General features: G+C 45.1%; 1 protein-coding gene across 2 annotated transcripts; it reads left to right on the top strand.

Annotated features, from left to right (window-relative positions):
- The first annotated feature begins 4414 nt into the window (after positions 1 to 4414).
- On the top strand, positions 4415 to 21485 carry PLEKHB1 (pleckstrin homology domain containing, family B (evectins) member 1). 2 transcript variants are annotated; one of them, XM_006885564.1, is made up of 8 exons: positions 4415 to 4454; positions 11142 to 11217; positions 12559 to 12711; positions 13266 to 13368; positions 14398 to 14437; positions 16946 to 17050; positions 20752 to 20851; positions 21265 to 21485. In XM_006885564.1, exons 1-8 carry the CDS (start codon positions 4437 to 4439, stop codon positions 21399 to 21401), a joined length of 732 nt encoding a protein of 243 aa, XP_006885626.1. In that variant the 5' UTR covers positions 4415 to 4436; the 3' UTR covers positions 21402 to 21485. The 2 variants fall into 2 exon arrangements, with proteins under 2 accessions (XP_006885626.1, XP_006885627.1); XM_006885565.1 differs by lacking the exon at positions 16946 to 17050 and having other exon boundaries at positions 4437 to 4454.
- The last annotated feature ends 1311 nt before the right edge of the window (positions 21486 to 22796 follow it).

Raw genomic sequence — 22796 nt, forward strand, 5'->3', positions numbered from 1 at the left:
GGAGAAAACAGTGCAACAATGAATGAATGAAAACCCAAAATCTCTGTAAATGTTCATTAAAACTAATAAAATTTAATAATAATAATAAAAACAAAAAAAAAGAAAGCTCAAGCAAAAAAATATGTTCAGGTTCTCTCTTCTCCTCTTTCTCTCTCTCTCTCTCCCTTTCTTTCTCCATCTCTGCCACCACCTTCATGCCTGGCCTCTATGTGTCTACCTCATTCTTTCCTATATGCCAGTTCTTGGACAATTTCTTGATGCATCTTAATAATCATAATAATTGTTGTTGGGTACTGCTCAGTCTGAATCGATCCATAGTTGGATCCACAGTGGATTTTCACAGGTGGTATATCTCTAGAGAGGAGATTGCTTGTCTTTCTCCGACAGAGTAGTTGGTGGATTTGAATTGGAAGTGCAATTCCTTATCATTAACTATATATATATATATATATAACTTAATTCCAACTTATATCAACCCAGTAGGACCGAGAATTGTCCCACAGAGTTTCCAAGTCTGCACATATTTACAGAAGGAGATTCCATTCTCATGGAGTGGAGTGGCTGGTGAGTTTGAACCACTGACCTTATGATTAGTAGCCAACCACCTAACCATTGTACCATTAGAGCTAATAAAACTTGTCTAACACTTATTATATGCCACACTCTGTTCTAAGCACCTTCCATACATTAGCCCATTTGATCCTCAGAACAACTAAGGTAAATTCTATTGCTAATGTTGGTTTTAGTTTGTTTTGTTTTTAAAAAAACTCCCTTAATTATTCAAAATAGCACAAAATTATATCACGCCATGGCAATATTAAGGCATGGAAATTCATCTACAATAGAAAAACAGGAATACAGTTCTTGAAAAACCCAAGGGGTGTTCAGGACGGCACGGCATGACAGCTAGACAACAGTCGGACGAAGCCTGTGGTTCCACAGTGACCAACAGTGGCACTTCCCACAGCAAGATGTACAATATTATGCAATGGACTTATTCTGGGGCCTCAGGCACTGGAGGCAAGATGTCCAGGTGGGTAGAAACAATCTTAAAAAGAGTAAAAGCAATTTTAAGAGAGTAAAAGGTAATTTTGAGACTTCTGGGGTAATAAGGGTACCTGTGTCAGAGACAGTGAGATGGGCTCAGGACAGAACAGGATTCAGAACTATTGTGCATAGGGTCACTATGAATCATAGTTGATTCAACGCCACATAACAACAACATAGTTGAATCTGCATTGGGTTTCTCAGACAGTAAATTGCACAGGGGAGACTGCTAATCTTTTTCCCTTGAAATCACTGGTGGATTCAAACCACTAGAGTGATGTGGCCTTTGGTTTTCTGGTGCAGCTCTCATGGATTACTCCATGAGAATTCCCTGATAAAGCAGTCAGTGAAAAAGGAAGACCCTCAATAAGAGTTAACATTTTAGTGAGCTCTGGTGGCCTAGTGGTAAGAAGCTGCACTGCAATCTGAGAGGTGAGCAGTTCAGATCCACCAGATGCTTTGCTGGAGAAGGAGGAACAATCTCCTCCTGTACCAGTCTGATCTGATTTGACGGTACACACACACACACACACACACACACTCAACCACACACAAATAATAAAAAAAAATAAAATAAAAAAAGTTACCATTTTATTGTTGTTAGGTGCAGCCAAGTCATTCCCAAAGCATAGCCACCATAGTATAACAGAAGGAAACACTGCCCGATCCAATGCCATCCCTCCAGTCACTGCTGAATTTAAACACATTGCGGTCACACTTACCATATGACCCAGCAATACCACTTCAGGCATATACCCAAGAGAAATGACAATATATGTCCACATAAAAATTTGTAAATAAATGTTCATAACAGCATTATTCCTAATAGCCAAAAAGCAGAAATAACCTAAATGTCTATCAATCCAAGAATGGACAAATAAAACTGTGGTCTATTAATATACTATAGACTAATACAAAATACTACTCCTCAATTAAAAAAAAAGATTTAAGATATATTACAGCATGAATGAATCTTGAAAATGTGAAGCCAGTCACAAAAGAAGATATTACACAATTCCATCTAAATAAAATGTTCATAGCAGGCATATCTGTAGAGACAAAAAAAGGAAAGTTGAGGTTACCAGGAGCTGGTGTGGGGGTTGGGGATTAGAGGAAAATGGGAAGTGACTGCTAAAAGGAATATAGGCTTTCTTGGGGGTGATGAAAATGTTCCAGAATCGTGCTGATGTTTCTACAACTGTGAATATGCAAAGCAGCACGGAATCATACCCTAATAGGGTGAATTTTATGCTATATAATGATTTATCAATATTATTAATTTTTTAAGTTACTATATGAGTAGTTTTATTTTTATTCAAACTATATATAAATTTTAGTATTTTTTTAGTAAATAAATATCATTTAAGTTATTCTCACTATATTATATATTATACTGAGATAGTCTTCTCTGATTAGGAGAGTAATTAACACCTACAGCTTTGAAAACCTGATGGAGGGTCATTGTGAGTCAGAAATGACTGTGTGTCAGTGAGTTTAAGCTTTTTGTTTAAGAAAATCTAAGAAGTCAACTTTTATTTGATGAGTTTGTCAGTCTCCTTATTCTCTAAAATGTTGTAAGCTTTTTATCCACCAAAGAATTCAAAACAGCAAAATGCTTTTCTCCTTGCCAATCAGTCTAAGGTACTACAGTTACAACAGAAATGCGAAAGTAACTTGTTGTTTGTTGGTCTCAATACATTTTAGCTGACTAAACAAAGAAAGTCTGTCATCATCTGCATCTTGGTTCCCTGCTATGTTCTCAGTGTCTCTCACTCCCCAAGTCACATTCTTCCCACAAATCGACACAGCTCCGGAGATTAAAAATTATCTTAACAGACATCACCATGTCTCCTAAGAACTGCCAGGAATTATATGCAAAACGTTACTATGTGTTTGTGGGGTTTTTTTCTGGGAAAGGTTTACAGCTTTTAGCAATTTCTTTTCTTTTTTTTTTTTTTAATTTTTGTGTGAGTGTACCGTCAAATCAGATCTGACTGGTACAGGAGGAGATTGTCCCTCCTTTTCCCGGCAGAGCATCTGGTGGATTCGAACCATATGCCTCTGGGATTGTAGTTGCAGCTCCTTGCCACTAGGCCACCAGACCTCCTCAACTTTTAGCAATTTCTTAAGAGAGTTATTGACCCACATTGAGAGACATGTGGGGTCTGAAGGCTTTTAGAGACTGGAGCATTTTGGGGAATTTTGATGGCTTGAGGCTTAATCGTTCAGCCACTAACCAAAATTAGTTCAAATACACAGTCACTGAGTGGGAGAAAGATGTGCCAGTCTGTCCTAAACGATTACTCCAGCCTTGGAAAACCTATGGGGCTTTACCACCTTGTCCTGTAGAGATGCAGAAACAGTCAGTGATGACAGTCAATGAAAGGGTAAGAGGCACCTGTGGCTTTAGTTTGCCGGGATTCTTTCCTTTTTCTTGTCTTTGAAGAGAGCAGAGGTCTGTCTTCAGGGTTCTTTCCGTATGTGAAACCGAGAAAGAACGTATTATTGTGGGAGCTGTGTGCCCAGCTCCTTCCACCTCACTCCACCCCATCTGCGAAGCAAACCCAGCAGCTGATCAAGGTTGCGAGCAGGGAGGGCTGGGGAAGGGGACAGGGGAGCATTTCATGCCCGGATTTCCGGGGTGGCAAGGTAAAAAAATCCCTTCCCCCCCCCCCCAAAAGGCCCTGTCGAGTTTTGTTTTGGTTTTCTTCCACCCGGAGCTGCAGGATCTGAGGAGCTCCTTCCTTCCTTCCCCCTCTCCCTCTCCTTTCTTCCTTCCTCCCTCTGTGAGGATAGACTATTGAGAGGTTTGATGGTTCAGGGACCTGACAGTGCAGAAGGCAGAAGGGAACACTGCGTGGGTTGAGGAGGGAAGGGGTGAACTCGGTGGCTAATAGGATCAGCCATGGTGAATCCTCGACAAGGCATGCACTGCACGCAGGGCTGAGGCGCCAGGGTGGCCTGAGGTCAGGATTACAGGGACCCACGAGCAGGAGGGAGGATTAGGGAGTCATGCCCCAGCAGCCAGGACTGGGGTGAGAAGCCCCGCCCCCGGCGAGGAGGAGGACGCGCCCGCCCCTCTCCAGTCACCCGGGGCTCGCCCGCGAGAGACCACCTCTGAACCACTGATGACTGACTGTTGCCCAGTGAACTAAGGATGAGCATCAGCTGGGAAGGTTTGAGGAGACTTCTGGAGAAACAGAACGATTTTCCAGGATCTTCCAGGATCCATGCACCTGGTTCTCTGCCTACCCCCTCCAGCTCCCACTTGGTGGCACCTTCCTGATCCCCTTATCTTTAAGGCGCTCATCCCCTTATCTCTAAGGAGCTCAGGGAAATAGCCCTCGCAGGAGCCTTCTCGGAAATGCTGCCCTGGCCGCCCAGGAACCATGAGCCCTGCAGCTCCGGTAAGGAAGAAGTGTCTGGGGCAGGAGGAAGGGGCCTAGCGCCAGGCAAGTGCCTTTCCCAAAAAAAGGGGATGATGGGACCAGGAGCCTTTAGTTCCTGACGTCCACTCGTCTCTGAGTGCTATTCTGTGTCTGCTTGTGATATAGAAAGTCTATGGAGCTGAAATAGTCAAGGAATTGATCTTGGAGGGGCAGACTTAGGAGTAGTTGTGCAAAATGATTTATATTCTCCACTTAGACCTGCTCCAATTCACCTTTGACTGTGCCCTGGAGGGTCCTTTCAAGCCCACAAATCTGGTCATCTCACTCTTATCTTGAAATCCTACTCTTGGGCTCTATTTACTTTATCATGATGTCCAACTTTTTTTTTTTTTTAAATATGATTGAAAGTTACAAATCATGCTGTTTTTTTCATACAACCATTCTTGGACATTTTATTCTATAACATTCATTGTCATTGATTAAAATAGTTGATTAATTACAATGTCTAATCAACCCCTAGTCTCTCTGGAGACTAAGGTGCGTCTGCTACAGGCCATGGTCTTCGCAATCACCTGTTATGCATCAGAGAGTTGGACAATGACCAAGGAGGATAGAAGGAGAACTGATGCCTTTGAGCTGTGGTGCTGGAGAAGAGTACTGAGAATACCATGGACTGCTAGGAAAACAAATAGATTTGTGCTGGAGAGGGTTAAACCGAGTGGCTCCTTGGAGGCAAGGATTCTGAGGCTCCGTCTAACTTACTTCGGACATGTAGTGAGGAGAGACCGGTCCTTGGAGAGGGACATCATGCTTGGGAGGGTGGAGGGACGGCGCAGGAGAGGAAGGCCCTCTATGAGGTGGATTGATTCAGTGACTGGGATAATTGGGATGGGAGTGTCAGAGACAGTGCGATTGGCACAGGACAGAGTGGAGTTTAGGGCTGTTGTACATAGGGTCGCTATGAGTCGCAGGCGACTCGATGGCACATAACAACAACAACAACAATCAACCCCTTGTTGTGTCTTGCCTGTCCCTTCACACAACTTGTTTATTAATTTTTTCTTCCCTTTTCCTTCTTATCCATCCCTACAAAATAGATTCTGTGTGTGAACATTTCCGTAGCTTTTCTAATTGTAGTTTTATGCTGTAATTGTCTTTTTGGCTTAAGTCACTCAGCCATTCCTCCATGTTGTGCAGAGTTTCACAAACTCTTGCTCATTTTATAGTAATGCACCATAATCCACTATGTGAATGATGCTATCATTAGCCATCCATTTGTTGATGGTAATGTCCAGCTTCGGTTTTTATTTATATTTTAGCAAAAGTTTACAGAAAACTTGGATTTTCATTCTTTTGTTTTTGCACATTTTCCTCCCTAACCCCTACCCTCCACCCCGGCCAGTTTCCTTTTCTCTTTAAAAAGATTCTTTCATTTTTTTTTGTATGATTTCCTCTCTCTCACCCCCAGTCCACTTTACTGTGCACCTCTTATTATGGACTGTTGTCACGCAAATAACATCTAATCATATACTTCTTTTAGATAGTCCTTTCCCTCATCGATTTAAATACAGTGTTCCTAATTTATCCACTCTTAGTTTCTTCCCAACCCCCATGTCAGTCCTGTTTCGTAACAGTGATATTATACAGTATTTGTCCTTTTGTGACTGAGATATTTCATTCAGCATAATGTCCTCCAGGGTCACCTATTTTGTATATTTTATGAGTTTATTGTTTTTCAGTGCTGTGTAGTATTACATTATGTGACTATACCACAGCTTCCCTATCCATTCATTTGTTGATGAGCACTTGGGTTGCTTCCATCTCTTTGCTATTGTGAGCAATGCAGCAATAAACATATATCTATCTATCTGGGTGACCGTTCTGGTTTCTTTAGCGTATATTCCCAGTAGTTCAATTGCTGGGTCAAACAGTATTTCTATTTCCAGCTTTTTGAGAAAGCGCCATACTGCCTTCCATATTGATTGCACTATTTTACACTCCCACCAACAGGTTTCCAGTTTCTCCACAATCTCACCAGCATTTTTTGTTTGCTGCTCTGTTGAACTTTGCTGTTCTTACTGGGGTGAAATGATATAGTTGTTTTGATTTCATCTATCTTAGAGCTAGGGATTTTGAACATTTTTTCATGTTCATCATCTGAGTCTCTTCTTTGGTGAAGTGTCTGTTCATATCTTGTGCCCACTTTGCAATTGAGTTGTGAACTTTTATTTTGTTGAGGTGTTGAAGTATTTTATAAAGTCTAGATCTAAGTCCCTTACCAGACATGTCATAACCAAATATTTTTCCACAGTCTGTGACTTTCCTTTTTACCCTGTTGGAAAAGTTTTTGGATGTGCTTAGGGATTTGATTCTTAGAAGATCCCATTCAACTCTCCTGGTTGTAGATAATGTCCAACATCTTGAGCAAGCTATCCGGCTTTAATGCTACATATTTGCAACCTCAGTAGCTTTATCACCTGATCACTTCTGTGTTCTCACCACCCCTGCACTCTGCTTTCTAAACACACTGAAATGCTGAACACACTTTTGAATGTCCTGACCTGAACTCACATGGTTTCCTGAGGTGCCCCCAGGAAACACTCTAGAAACTGTTCCTGAATCTCTTGGACAAAGTAAGTCTTTTCTTTCCCATTGTTAAATTGTACCTTTTGCTTATTATAATTGTGTTTTCATGCCTATTTTCCCCAACGAGACTGGAAGCTGGAGGTGGGAAGAAGGATCCTGGGGCCTTCTTCTAGCATCCAGTGCAATGTTTGGCACAGATTGAGGTTCCAGAAACTGGAAGCTTAACTAGTAAAGAATGCCTACCTTGACTATTAGGCTCTTTTAAGATCCTCTGCATTGGATCAAACTGACAACAGCTACTAAAAAGATTAAATAGGAACAAGTGCCAATCCCATATTTGTGTGCTTGCTTCGAACTGTAATGAGCCTATGTATGTCAGGTTAGTAGAGGTCCTTTGTGAACACCACATCAACATGACAAGAAGAAACTAGAGGCGTACAGCAATGAATGAATGGAAATCCAAAATCTCTGTAAATGTTCATTAAAATTATTAAAAAAAAAAAAAGAAACTAGAGGCGTGGGTAAGCCTCTGCAAAGCTGACCAAGAAGGAAAGCTCCACAAAGAGGTTGGCTGCAGTTGCGTAATTGTTAAAGACTATGGCAAAGAATCTTAGGCCAACGATGTCACTGAAGAGTATTTCAAATGCAGGAAATGGAACTAATAAAGAACTTGGCATATTGAAAAAAGAAAAAGATTAAATGGGAGCCTTAGAGGGCAATGAGTTTATGTTAATATGGGAAGAATAACTCAGGGGGAAAAAGGAGGTAACCGCCACCCATGCAGATATATGCACAGCCATGTTTATTGCAGCTTTGTTCACAACAGCAAAGAGCTGGAAACAACCCAAGTGGGATAGAGACAAACTAACGGATAGAGAAGCTCTGGTATAGTCATACAATGGAATACTATGCTGCATTGAAAAAAGTAATTACTGAAATATTATACAAAATGGTGACCCTGGAGGACAATATGCTGAGTTAAATATCTCAGTCACAAAAGGACAAATATTGCATAGGGCCACTATTGTAAAATGGAACTGACATCAGGGTTGAGGGAAGACTGAGAAAGAGGGGATAAACTGCTCCTTGGAGTCAAGGATTCTGAAGCTTCATCTGACATACTTTGAGTGTGTTGCAAGGCAGGAGGGACCATTCCTTGGAGAGGGATGTCATGTTTGGGAGAGTGGAGAGACAGCGCAGAAGAGGAAGACCCTCAATGAGATAGAGTGATTCTGTGATTGGGGTGGTGGGCATAAGTGTGTCAGAGACAGTGACGCTGGCACAGGATAGAGCAGTGTTTAGGGTTCTTTGTACATAAGGTCGCTATGAGTCGCAAGTGACTCAACAGCACATAACAGCAACAACAACAACAAAAACTTCATTGAAACAGATGAGGGAGAGAATTGTTTAAAAGGGATATATGATTAGGTATTCTTGTCATGACAGAAATCCAGAATGAAGGCTGCACAGTGGACTTGCGGGGAGAGATTGTATAACAATGAAAGAATTTTTCTTTTACTTTTCAAAGAGAAGAGTGAAAAGTGCAACAATGAATGAATGGAAACCCTAAGTCACTGTAAACTTTCCTTTAAATTAATTAAAGAAAAATCAAGCCGAAAAAAAAAGAGGAGGATGAGAATGCATGCACAATCGAAAGATTATAATCAATGCCCCTGGAATGTACATGCAGAATTTGAGTTGGTTTTATATTTTTTGCTGTGTATATTCTCAATAACAACAAAAAATATTTGAGTTAAAAAAAAAACAAAACACCAACCAACCAACCAAGACACTGGCTCCTCCTTACAGCTTTACTTTTTTCTAAACTAGTTTTGTTGGTTCTTTAAAATATTTCATGGTAACTTTTTATTCGTGAACAGATATCTTAATGTTGTTATGTGCAGTTAAGTAGGAATTGACTCATAGCTGGCCCTTTAAAGTGTTTTCATCACATCTCAGCATCACGAAAACAAAAATCCTCACCTCCAGGCCAATAGTCAACATTATGATAGATGAAGAAGAATGAAACCGTCAACAATTTCATCTTGCTTGGATCCACAAACACCCTTGGCACCAGGAGTCAGGAACCTAGAGATGTATGTTGTCGTTGATTGCCGTCAAGTCGAGCACATCTCATAGCGACCCTATGAACAAAATGTCTAAAGCCTTTCTATAACTATCGACATTTATCAAAAGTTCATTGAGTTTCCAGAGGCATGTTGTTTAGGAGGTGGATGCCACTCCTGCTTCCAAAAGAGATGTATGACATGGGTAAATCTGCTGTGAAGGACCTGTACAAAGTCCTGAAGAGCAATAATGTAAATTTAAAGACTAAGGTGCACCCGATTCAAGTCATAGTCTTTTCAATCACCTGCTATGCATATGAGAGCTGGACAATGGAAAAAAATTGCAGAATAACTTACAGCTTTGAGTTTTGGTGTTGGAAAAGAATACTGAATATCCACCTCATGGACTTCCAAAAGAAGGAGATATGTCTTCAAGAAAGTGCAGCCAGAGTTGTAGTGCAGCCCAGACCTGGGGTTGTAGTCTGCAACTACACATCCCAGCATGCCTCGCCAGCGCTTCCCTTCAGGCCCTGCCCCCTCCCTGGGGTGGGGCGGGTCTGGAGGGCGGGACCCCAGGGCGGTGGTGGCCTGAGACGCCTCCCGCGGAGCAGAATGCCCTAACCTCCTTCGGGCACATAAAGCGCAGGCGCAGCGGGTTGGGCAGTAGCGGCATCAAGTAGCCTCCGCAGTGACATCGTTCACTACAGGTGTAGAGAGGTAGGTGTATGGGTGAGGGGGCTGGAGGAGTTTGCACCTGTGTCTAGCTGTTTTGTCTGAGCTGAGTCTAAGCTTTGTGACGGGAGAGGGTAGCAGGAGAAGCAGAAGCCTGAATCCGGCCGAGCTTTCCAGCCTAGGTGTGCCAGCCAGTGTTACGCAGCAACAGGTGTTCGCAAGGGGGGAGGGGCAGAGGCACTCATTCTGGTCAATTTTAGGGACAAAAGACCCTTAGATTCCAAGCTCTATCACCTATGTGGACAAGTTAGTGAAGATCCTTACCTGCCTTCAAAAGAGCTTAGCAGGGAAAGGGGGAGACTACCACATGTATAGTGGCTCCCAAACTTTGCCTCACATTGGAAATGCCTTGAGATCTTTAAAGTTTTCCAGTATTTGGCTCCCACTCCAAACATTCTAATTTAATTGATAAGGGTGTGACCTGAGCCTTAAGATTTTTTTTTTAAAGCTCCCATTAGTATTCGAATTCCCTCACTGCTGGCGAGTCCGATTTATAGCGACCTTCCATTGGGATTGTGAGGCTGTAAATTGCTACAGGAGGAGGCTGCCCGTCTTCCCCACTCCAACCCTGGCCTTGGAGCCTCTGGTGGATGCCAGCTGCACCAGAGACGCGGGTTAGCAGGGCACCAGGGCTCACCCACCCCCCACCCCCGGAATAGCGGCCGCCAACCATTGTGGTTTAGAGGCCAGGACTGCTGGCCCTCCTGCTTACTTATCAGGTAGAACTGAGCAAGTGACTAGACCTCTTCAGACCCTATTTCCTCATCTGTAAAATGGGAAGTATGCTGAAAGCACTGAGTATTGTGAAAACAAGGAGCTTTGTAATGAAGGAGCTGAGAACAGTGCCTGGACATAGGGCTCAATGAAAACTATTATGTCACATTCTTGTAAATTATTTAGGTTAATTTCTGCTGTAAATTGGGTTTTTCTGATTATGAGTCTTCTATTCATTTCTATGCCTCTCTATTCCTAGTATTTAAAAATTCCAGCATTTCTACCATTTTAAGATTTCCTCACTCCAGCCCCACAGACACACTTCTACAGATCTGGAAACTGAGGCCAGGGCCAGAGGGATGGGGAAAAAGGCACTCGGCCAAGGTTATTGAGCTGAGATTGGAATCCAGGCTTAGAATTCTAATCCTACTACCCATCATCTGCTCTGCTGACTCCATAGGGACAGTGCTCCCATTATCTGCCCCGAGTACAAAATGGGGAGGAGACTGAGGCAGTCTCTTGGGGAGGACAGGGCTGGGGGATTTTCTCTGGGGCGTTCTCCAGGAGCTGCTTGTGAGGCCTGTGTGTTCTGTGGTGTCTCCAACAGGTCCCGCCTGACTCCGCCCTGGAGAGTCCTTTTGAAGAAATGGCCCTCGTGAGGGGCGGCTGGCTGTGGAGACAGAGTAAGTGACCTGAGCCAGGCCCTTGTCTGCCCTGTTGCTCAGTTCCCAGCACCGCACCTTGTCCTGAGGCACACGTGAGGGAAATGGCTGATTGGGCTTGCCACAGAGAACTTTCTCCTAAGAAGACAGTGACTTTTAATTCTTCTTGCCCTCTCCATGCCTCCCTTTGACTTGGAATATCCTTTCCATCTTTGACTTCCTTGGCTTATTTCTACTTATTCTTAAAAATGTCCCTTTCTCTGAAAGGAACCTTCTCTGATACCCTTTAAATTCCCACCTCTGTCCTCCCTGTAGTTGTTAGAGGCTCCTTTCTCGGCTCCTAGGATATCTCAGATGTACCTTGTTAGCAAACTTACCCTCTTACAATATAACTCTCTACCTGTGGGCCTCTCTGCTTTCCTGGAACACACTAGCCCCAGCCTATGAGCTTCTCAAGGACAGGAATGGGGTTGACTGTCCATTGTTCCTAACAACATAGTCTAGGGCTGGACACAAAAAAAGAGTACAGAACAAAATGAAAAATGTTTCTGATCAGTGCTTTGGAATATAGAAAGCTCTAAAAAATTCTTATGCCTTTTCTCTTACTTGTTAATATTTCCCATTATAAAATATGAGACTAGGGCTCTGGTTTCCAGATCCACTTCTGACCAGAATTATGATTTGAACATGAGTATAATGGAGACTCCTGGGACTAGGAACCCCACATCCTCCCTTGGTCCGCTGCTGTCTTCAGTTCAGTTCAGCAATAATACAGGTCCTTCTTGGTGCCAGCACCTACACGGAAGCTGTGGAAGAGGCAGACACTATACAAAAAACTGTCACATAAGTCAGAGATAAGAGAATTGTGTGTGTCTCATAGGAAAGACAGGTTTTTACCCTTGAAGACCTGAGGTTTGGCTTTGAAAACTCTACTTATATCATTGAACACATTTAATGATCCTCTATTGTATGACACATATTTCGGATATATTGTTAGGAGGGACAGATCCTTGTAAAAGGACATCATGCTTTGAAAGGTAGGGGATCAGTAAGGAGGGAAAGACCCTGGGAGAGATGGATCAACATCATGACTGTACATGGTTTAAGCACAATGGAAATTGTGAGGCTGGATTGTGGGCATGAATTCAATCTATTGTACATGGGGTCGATGAGTTGGAGTTGATACAACAGCATCTTAAACTATGTGTTAGACTGAATGGGAGGAAAATGAGATGGATGAAACAAACAGGAAGCCAAGGAAGGGGTGGTTACAATACTGGGTGTAGAGGTGAAGGGATCCTGGGAATCCTGCCTTCCAGGCTGTAGAATCAGCCTGTCTAGTGAATCTGGAATATCTAATAGGCTCCATCCTTCGCCGCTGGAAGCGGAATTGGTTTGCCCTGTGGCTAGACGGGACCCTGGGCTACTATCATGACGAGACAGCACAAGATGAAGAGGATCGTGTGCTCATCCATTTCAACGTCCGCGAAGTGAAGATTGGTCAAGAGTGCCATGGTGAGCAGACAACCCTTTCTTCTCTGGCACTGTGACTAGGGACAAGGTCCTTTCTCTGTATCTGAGAACACCTGCAGTTAGAAGACACTGTAACTTTCAGAGGGCTTACATGGACATTGGTTCTGGGCCTCACCAGCTCCAATTCATTTGGGTGTAAATGAACACATGGGTCCATTATTGAGTGCCTAGCTTAAGCCAGACACAGTGCCTGCCCTCTAGGTCATAGGAACTGCATAAAGGTGAAATGAATGCTCAGAGAAGGTCAGTGGCTGTTCCAGAAGTATACCACAAATCTCTAAATTATTTTTCTAAAGCTCTGGACACAGTTTTAATAGAGTAGCTAGAAGATGCACCTAGGGAAATGGGTAAAGTGGGAGAGCTAAAAAGGACTGAGAAGTAAAACAGAATCCCAAAGAAAGTAGTGTGTGGGCTCAGAGGAACTTGGCAATAGCAGATAAACTTGACTTAGGGAAGTCAAATCTTGTTGGTCAGTTTGCTTTGGGGTCCTGGGATCTGGGGCCATTGGAAACCCTATTATGTGTGTCTGCCTCCAGATGTGCAGCCCCCAGAGGGCCGGAGCCGAGATGGCTTGCTGACTGTGTACCTGCGGGAGGGCTCCCGTCTGCATCTGTGTGCAGAGACCCGGGATGATGCCATGTGAGTCTTGTCCTGCAGAGGGTGAGGGTGGAATCTTGGGAAATGAAACCAAATGCTCCCTCTTTAATGGGCCTTCTGCTTCCCTGAGAGAAGGAAGAAGGGGCTCAACACCAATCAGAGTGGTTGTCTCATTGAAAGGCAGTGTAGACTTGAACAGCTCATAATGATTGGCTGATGCACAGTCAGGACAGAGAGGGTGCACATCTACCTCAGATGTGTGGTCTCTGGTGGCTCAGCCTCTTTGCCTCAGAGGATACAAAGTAGCCGACAAGCCTAATGCTGTTCTCAAAAAACCCTCCCACTCTCTTTTGAGGTCTATGGTCTTGCTCTGATTTCAGGTTGAAGGGATTCTGATCTAAAGGGGTTACCCAGAGGCAAGCAGATCATGTCTCAGGGGTACCTTAATGTCAGATGCACATCACAAGTCAAGACCGGCTGTGTCTTCCTCAGGCACGTCAAGACCGGGTGTGTCTTCCTCAGGCACCCATCTGCTCCCTCATGTTCTTTCCCTTCCTACCTCCTGGCAGGGGGTCAGTTGGCCTCTGCCCTGTAGGAAAGGGTTGAGGTATGTGGGAGGAGAGAAAGCTGAGTTCTGGGCAGACAAAGCACAGAGCCGCCTTGTCCACTCTGACCAGGCACCATGGCAACCAACAAAGGCACAATTGTCTGGAATCCACACTGGCCTTGCTGCCTCTGGGGTCAGAGCTTTGAGGAACTTTGTTTATAGGTTCAGGATATGGAGGTGGGCTGCAGCTAGAGAACTTGCCCAGGTAGATCAGATTGAAGGCCTCTTAGAGGCAAGCCAAGCCTACCTAACCAACCATTGCACAGATCAGAAAACTAGAACTTCTAAATGGGAAGCGATGTAAACTAGTTCCAGCCTGACTTAAGGCTCTGTCCATGTAACTAGAGCAGAGGAGAGGTCACCTTTGCACAAGGAGTCACTGAGAGGCTGAGATGAGTCTGAAATGTGGGGATGCAGTTCTCCCAAGCTCCCTCCTCATGGTCTGGTGGGGTTCCCTTTTGCAGAGCATGGAAGACAGCACTGCTGGAGACCAACTCCACCCCGGTGAGCCTCTTGTCCCCGCTCTCCCCACTCCTCTTCCCCATCTGCCATGGAATCATGGGTGCTTCAGATTCAGTCTCCATCTGCCAGGAGTTCCCAGCCTAGTGTGGAGAAACTTGTGTAGACTCAGATGCCCTGAGTCTCAGGTGGAAAAGGATAGAGAACAGTTAAGGGGTGCTCAGAGGAGGCAGAGACAGGCCGTTTGCATGCGAGCCAAGGGAGAAGTGCCTTTATCGAGCAACTGTTACATGCCAGGTCCATGCGATGCTGGTGATCTCCCAGCTGCTTCTCACAATAATCCTGTAGATGGTAAGACTGAGGTTCAATAATCTGCATTACAAATCTTTACTATGTCAGGTGTTGGGGATCAGAGATGAACAAAGGAGAAGTGTTTCCCCCCTCCACCCAGTTCAGAACTCACCCTAGTGGGGAGACAGATGTCAAAACTGATTATACAGATAATTATTTCAGTGCAATGATGGTAACTGCTCTTGAGAAACACAGTGTGCAGCCAGTGTGCCAAGTCCCAAAGGATAAAAGCAATCAACTCGATGAAAGGGATGGGATGGAGGGAAGGAAATTGCTTTCTGGGCAGAGAGAATGGTCTGTGTAAAGCACATTAGGGTGGCTGGATCTCAAGGAGTGAGGAGAAGGTAGGATCAGCAGTTCAGGCCTTCTGGACCATGTTAAGGATGTTGGTTTCTGGTAAGAGCACTAAAAAGCCACTGACTGAGAAAGCACGGTAAGATTAGATTTACATTTTAAAATAGTCAGCTTCGCTGTTCGGTATGGAATAACATGTAGAGGACAAGAGAGGCCATTGTGGACCAGTTAGAGGAATGGAACAAGTTGAAACTGGAGGTGTGCACTAAGACTTTGAAGCAGAGACTAAAGGATGAGCCCTGAACATACTTAGGAGGTGGACTCACTAGAGCATGCTGATTGATATAGGTGTGAAGCTGGGTTCAGGAAGCTGCTCCAGGTCGCTAGCTGAAGGATGTCACAACCTGGTCTTGGTCCCCATCTGCCCAGCTCTAGATTCTGTGCTTCTTCACTCTGGGGTACAATGGAGCCCCTTCTCATCTTGATGTAAAAGCCTGTGGGGAAATAGCATGGGAGGCTAGGTGCATTTGGAAACCCCATCTGTCATCCACTTCAGATTACTGAGCAAAAGGCATTGCAACAACCCTGGCAGAGTGTAGGGTGCGGCTAGCCCATTATGTAGACTGGGAAGCTGAGGCTCAGGTGAAGTAACTTGTCTAAAATCTCATAGTCTTGCACCAGAGAAGCTTCTATTGGAACCCAAGTCAGTGAGATTTTGAGAGGAGAGAATTATCCACAGAAGGAACTCCATGACACTGGTGGGAAAGTGATGTGTGCATGTGTTATGCATGTATAGATGTGTGTAAGGGCCAGGAGGCTGGCCTGGCTGAAGGCGAGCACAGAGGAAGAAATGAGAGAGATAACCTGATATCACCAGAGGGTAGATCTGGAAGGTTCTAGAAGTCCATTTGAAGGAACTGGACTTTATCTTGATGGTGTAAGGAATTGTAAAGGGCAATAGGGAGGATTGGAAAAACCCAGACTTCCTGGTGGAGGCTAGATTGAAGGAGTCCAAGACTGAGGAGGCTGACACAGTGGTGAGCGGTGCAGAGGGACCCAGGCTTGGGCTAATCTGACTCTTAGCTTCAGATGCTTTTATGCAGGCAAATCAGTGCCCCCTCAGCGGACAAGGTGAAGGCTGACTGTTCTGCACTCTGACTCTATGAAGCCTCCTGTCCTTTCTCTGCTCACACTCCTATGACTTTGCTTACCATCTTTCTGTCCCCTGATCCCATATTCTACCTCCTGCTGCTCTACACACACACACACACACACACACACACACACACACACACACACTCACTCTCTCTCTCTCTCTCTCTCTCTCTTTTTCCCTCCCTCCCTCCCTCTGTCTTCTGGTCCCAGGGCTTACTAGAACAGGTCTATATTTGTGCCTCTGTGTCTGCCTGTGTATCTGTATGTTCATGTCTGTGTCTGAGAGCTTCTCTACCTTGCTGCCTATGTAAGAGGGACCTGTACTTTGTCCTTCTACATCCTGTAGGGTTAGAGCCTATTCTGGTTGGTGACTACAGGAGTCTGAATTCTGCTGTATCAGGGAACACAGGATGACCCAGGGATATGGACAATGTCAAGACTTGGCAGAGGGCCTGCTGTGAAGGCAGCCAGGTGGGAGGGTACATCATAGGTGCCTTGTCCTCTCTGGATGTGGGGTGCCTCCACTGCCTGAAACAGGTGAAGGTGGGCTAATTCTGGAGAGAGACCATTGGTTCTTCTCTGAGTAACCTTGGCAAAATCACCATCTCTGAACTACCTCATTGTGATGGGCTAAGAAGAGAGCATCTCCTCTCCCACCCTAACTCACAGAGGGCCCTGTTAAGAGATCTGAGTTTCTCAGAGCCTCTGACACCTCCCTTCCTCCTCCTTCTTGGGTTTCTGTGGCTTGAACAGGCCCCAGCTGGAGCCACAGTCCCTCCCAGGAGCCGCCGGGTTTGCCCCAAGGTCAGGTGTGTGACCCGCTCATGGAGTCCCTGTAAGGTTGAGAGGCGGATCTGGGTAAGTGCTGGCTCAGCCCTCCCTGCCTCTATACTGGCAACTAGGATGAGCCTTCAAAACTGGGCCTGGTCACATCCCTCCCTGCTCACAAACCTTCCATGGCTCCCTACCATTGATGGGACACCAACCACAGCTCAGTTTTCAAAGCCTCATAATTTGGCCTGCAGTCAGCAGCCTCCCACACATTGTTTGTTCTCCAACCACTCTTGTTGACTCTCTGCTCCCAACACCCTACACCTTAGACTTGCTTCTAACCCTGCACATGGTATTCTCAGTCAGAAGGCCCTTCATTTCCTTATGCACCAGACAAACTGATGTCAATCCTCTAAGGTCCACCTCAAAGGCTGCCTCTCCCCAGTGAGGACTTCCTAGGTGCTGGGCATTGTCATTCCCTCCCACAATCCAGCAGGTGACACTAATGCTTAGTCCTTTTCTGCATTTGGCCTGGTTTCAGAGTCAGTTCATTCCTGCCGGTTTGCCTCCCCATAGCACCTGGCACTTCTTCCAAAGCCAGGGGCAGGTCTGCTCAACTGTGCTTTTAAGGAGTTTGGTGCATGGCTGGGTATCCAGCAGGTGCTTAGTGAGCATTCAATGATGAGGACCACCTATTCTGACTGTTCATTCCTGGCACATGGGAATCTGACATAAGCAGGCTTAACGGAATGTTCATTGAATGGAGGAATGGAAACCTCTGCTTTGACATCCTTACTGCATTTTGTAATTTGGTTCGTCCACTGCTGTCTCTTCCCATGTCCTCCCACAGTGTTTTTTGGAAGCAGGATTTGGACATATATTCTCTGTCTGTAGTGTACCTGTGATATTAGTCAGCTAGAAACTCCTTCTTTACCCAGTGATTCTCAATATGGCTCTCCATCAAAATTGCTTAACCAATTGCTGTGGAATTGATTTCTAACTCCTGGTGCCCCATATGTGCTCTTCATAGGAATGTTAATAGCTGATATTTTGGAAGTGAGTCACCAGGCCTTCCTTTCTAGACACCTCTGAGTGGACTTGAACCTCTAGCCTTTCAGTTAGTGCCGGAGTACATTAACTAGTTACATCCCCTAATGACATCCTAGAATCATTTAGAGACTTAGGAAAAAATTCAGATCCAACTTTCTAGATGCTCTGATTCCTTAGATCTTGAGTGAGGAAATCTGCAGTTTTAAAAATGTCTCCATGTAATTCTGATGAGAACCCCTGAGCCCAGAACTGGGAGCATACAGTTGCATAGGCATGGCTCTGAGATTTGCACCCTGCCTTGAGAATGGGCAGTCTCTATTTATAGAGGAGAAAACTAAAGCTCTGTGAGTTTTAAAGTGGAAGATACGTAAAAATAAGACTTAAAAGTCGGTGAGCCTAAATACACCCAATCTTCTGAGGGAAGGGGCCTTTATATGTGATCATTAATTAGATGGCACTGCCCCCATCCACAGAAGGAACTGGGCGTCAAAAAAGAGAGGAGTGGCAAGCAAGGCTTAAAGTTCTGTCCCTGAGGTCCCTGGGGCCTCACTTGCTTGTCTGACTGTTGCCAGGTGACCTACATGAATGCCTTTGGGCCTCCCAAACCAGGAGAGTAGAGACTGGTGCCCCCAGAGGGAAATGAGCTGGTGTTTTCCACCTTCCCCAGGCCCTACCAAATGTACTGATGCATTGTAGCTACAGAGCAGATGCTACTTTCTGGACCTTAGATTTTCTGTTAAGTTGGGGCTCTGAAGGCTTAGATCCCTCCAAACATTCTGGGCTTAGGGCCCAGACCCTGACCACTTCCACCAAATAACCCTCTTGGGGTTACTTGAAACTGAGGACTCACAGTATTGCCTGGCTGATCCTCTTATACTGCCTTGAAATTTGGTTGGATTTAGTCTTGGATCACTCTGTATTTGGTTCACTTGATAGAAATTCAATAAACGTTTAAATATTAGACCCCTAGATCCCTACAATATGCAATACTGCCCGATTTGACTGATTAGGCCTAGTCCCTGCCCTTGAGACACACTCACAGGGACACAAGCAGTGACAATATAGTGTGACCAGTGCTGTGGGTACCCAGAAGGGACCCCAACAAAACCTAAAGCCTAGGGAGAGTGACACATGAGTTGTCTCTAATCTAAAATTCAGGTTGTTGAAAGAAAAAAGAGAAAGTGCATCCTATCAAAGGGAAAGAGATAAAATGCATGAAGACTTAAAATCCTATGATGTGCTGCTTCTTCTTGTTGATTGCCTTCGAGTCGAGCAGGACTCATAGCAACCCTATGAACAAAAGGCCTGAAGCTCCTCTACAACAATCAATATTTATCAAAGTTCATAGAGTTTCTGGAGGCATGTGCTTAGGAACCCTTTTAAAGTTAAATGTCTTGAAAGTGATCCCTGTATGTTGAGATACATATATACACATTCTTTACCTCTCAACTATTATTAACTCCCTAGAGTTTGGATTCATTCTGCCAACCACTCTAAAAAAATGTTATTCATGGTCTCCCACAACTCCCAAGTTGCCAAAACTGCTGGCTTATTCTCTTGGCATTGGCCATGAGGATGGACAGAAGAACATTCCTAGATGATAAAATCATGAGACCTGGATATAATATGGAAAGCAAACGTGAGAAAACAAGATAAATTTTGTGTTTTGGATGCATGCTGGTGGTATTTACGGGAAGATGAGCTGTTTTTGGAGATGGAGAGATGATGTAATACCTTGGAGATGGTTTGAGTTTGGCACACCTGGAAGAAAAGGGAAGTTGGACACTTCAGGCATCAAGATACAGATTTGGAGGGAGTCCAAGAGGAAGGAGCCAAAAGAGAGGAGGATCCCCCTTCTCTGAGTCAGCTTCCTCATGGATAAAATGAGATAGGATTGGGAGATTTCCATTTAATTCGGGTTCCTGCTTATGTTAAGCCCTGTAGATGACTCAAAGAAATTAGAGTCCTTTTGTATAGTTAGCTCACATTTAGAATGTGGGCAGGAAAGGACCGGTGAAAAGCTAGAAACGAGAGACAAGAAAAGTCTACAGAAAACTGAGGAAAGTATATCAGAGGCCAGGCAGTTTCCTAGACTGAGCAGCTTTTGAGTTAGGCTTTAAAGGATTGGTAGAAATTTTCTTCTAAGTCTCAGTCTTCCCTTCTGCAGTAAAATGAGTTTTCCTTAAGATTAGTGGTAATAATACATATTGTATATGTATTATATAAGTATATAATACATTAGAGGTGATAATACCTCCCAGTACCTAGTACATAACAGATGCTCGATAATAGTTACAGTAGTTCCTTCTTATTCCTACCCAAACCTTCCCCTTCCTCCCTCTCCAGCACCCCTTTACTTCCCAGGAGTGGGGAAATCCATTTGGTTTCTTCAACTGGAATCACTGTAAAGCTGCTAACAAATATTTTATCTATGATAAGATTATCTACGAAGGGACGTTGGGAGCCACGGAGAATTTCTGAGCAGAGGAGTTCTAGGTAGGAAGGTAGGGAGGGAGAACGACTGGAAGATGTAAGGGGAGAGTAATTTTAAAGGACAAGGACCTTGAGCTTGTGGAGATGAAAAGACTCTTCCAGGTGCCTGCTGGTTCCTGGAAGCCCGTTTCTAAATTTGGGGAAGAGACCCCATGGGGATTAGAAGTGGGGTCTGAGCCAGGGTGCGGGATGTAAGGAGCTAATTCTGGGAGTTTCCTAGTCAGCTAATCTGGCGGGCTCCCCAGGTGCGTGTCTACAGCCCATACCAGGACTATTACGAGGTGGTGCCCCCTAACGCACACGAAGCCACATACATACGCAGCTACTACGGGCCGCCCTACGCAGGTAAGTCTCTAGCCAGGTCTGTCCTCTTCCCCTCTTCTTTTAATTAGTATGGACTTTCCCCTGGCGAGAACTTCCCTAAATTTCCCCCATCTCGACCCAGAATAGTTTTAAGGCAAGCCTTACTCCACTCCAGAGCTGATCGCACGTCTAGACAGGCTTCTATTCAGCCTGGCTAGCCACAAGTACCAGTTTCTAAGCTGGCAGCGACCCCTCGTGGCAAATAGGAGAAGTCACCTCCTTGCCTCTCCTGGGTCGGGTCCCTCAGTCCTTAGGACCTCCTATCTTTAGGTATTCTCTTGTGGTCTTAGGGCCTCCTACTAGGGTCTGGAACTGTGTCAAAGTTTCAACCTCCCCTCCTGGAGAGAAAATGGGCTTTTGCTTGTCCTCTTGGATGATCCTGCCTTTCCCTGCAGGTCCCGGCGTGACGCACGTGGTGGTGCGGGAGGATCCCTGCTACAGTGCAGGTGCCCCACTGGCCATGGGCATGCTCGCGGGGGCTGCCACGGGCGCTGCGCTCGGCTCCCTCATGTGGTCGCCCTGCTGGTTCTGACGCCTGGAATTCAAGCCTTGCCGCTGCTTAGACCGCTGAACTCCTCCACCTCTTCCTCCTAAATCTCTTGCTCCACGCTCACAACAGTCCATAATCCATGACCTGTTCAAAGGAACTATAATTTCACAAGCACACCACCAAACAGCCCAGACATCTCTTATACACTAGGTCACAACAAACAACTTATTTAGCTTCATGTTCTTCAGTCACTGGAGGCATGCCATCTCTTTTGGGAGCTGAAGACTTGGCAGGCAAAACAACTGTAAACACACTTGGCAAGTGAGTTGTCAGTCTGTGACAGGGACCCATGAGGGCTGGAAGAGAGGTAGGTAGGCTGGGACTATTTTTGGTAAGCGTAGAGAGAGAGCCCTGTGAACACGATGGTGTAGGAAGTTCAGATGGAATGGGCTGGGTCTCCAGTGTGTTGGGTAGCAGTTTTTTATTTTCCATGATTGCACCTGTATTTATTTTATACTGACATGAACTCACACCTAAAGAACTGCCCCAGTTCTGTTCCACCATTTCCACCACCAGCTTCCTGGGCCGCCGCCTGTTCCTTTGGTGCTCAGAAAGCATACTGGCTGGGGGGAAGGTGAGCTGTTTGAGACCTCCTTATAAAGTTGAGTCCATAGAAAAGAAAATTATTTTTTGATCTCCAAAGTTTGGCCCACTGTCCAGACTTGAGGCTGCTGCCATCTTGTATTTGGTCTCTTCTATCACTCTAGGGAGCACAGAAGGGTCCCTTTGGGAGCACTTACTCTGGGACCTGAGTCTCAGGTGCACCTCACAGCAGGTGGTCCAGTGGTCCATTGGGTTACCTTCCAGGCCCTCTTCATCCTGTTCACATCACCTATAGAAATGCTAACATACTTGCCATTAGCATAGTCGTCTGCTTTCAGTTCCCTGTAGGGCTCCACTAGCTCCGTGGCAGAGACTAATAAAGGTATGGTTGGCTCTAACTTTGGCTCTGGCTCTGTTTATTCTCTCAGGAAGCAGTCTCCTCTTGGTCTCCCTGGCAAATTTCCACAACCATGGCACCTACCAATCAGTGCCTTTTCTGCCATGAGAGGAGTGTAGATCCCAAGGTCAAGTGGACCCTGTGAGAGCACAGGCAATTTCGGTAAGCCAATTAATCTTTCTGAATCTTGTTTTCCTCAAATAGGCTGATCAGAGTCTTATCATCTGACTCGGGCTCTGCTTGGCCAGTCAGTTGTCAGCTCACCAGGGGTCACTTCACCCCAGCTCCATTCCTAAGACTGTCTGAAGGTCTGTACACTTGTATTCTGAGCATCAAGGGTACTTTTCTAGTACCAACTATGTGACTCACAACCTGTGTCCAGAAAGTTAAGATGAAAAGTATCCTAGATACCTTTACAAATCGATGTCTCTCTCACC

This window comes from Elephantulus edwardii, unplaced genomic scaffold (assembly GCF_000299155.1).
Source record: "Elephantulus edwardii isolate Elephantulus edwardi_28Jun2011 unplaced genomic scaffold, EleEdw1.0 scaffold00044, whole genome shotgun sequence".
NCBI classification, from domain to species: Eukaryota; Metazoa; Chordata; class Mammalia; order Macroscelidea; family Macroscelididae; genus Elephantulus; species Elephantulus edwardii.

Excerpts from the sequence above, each read along its gene's own strand:
- PLEKHB1 (XM_006885564.1), top strand. Across the intron at positions 14,438-16,945 it reads TGGAGACCAACTCCACCCCG|GCCCCAGCTGGAGCCACAGT; the intron begins GTGAGCCTCTTG and ends TGGCTTGAACAG. Across the intron at positions 20,852-21,264 it reads CTACGGGCCGCCCTACGCAG|GTCCCGGCGTGACGCACGTG; the intron begins GTAAGTCTCTAG and ends CTTTCCCTGCAG.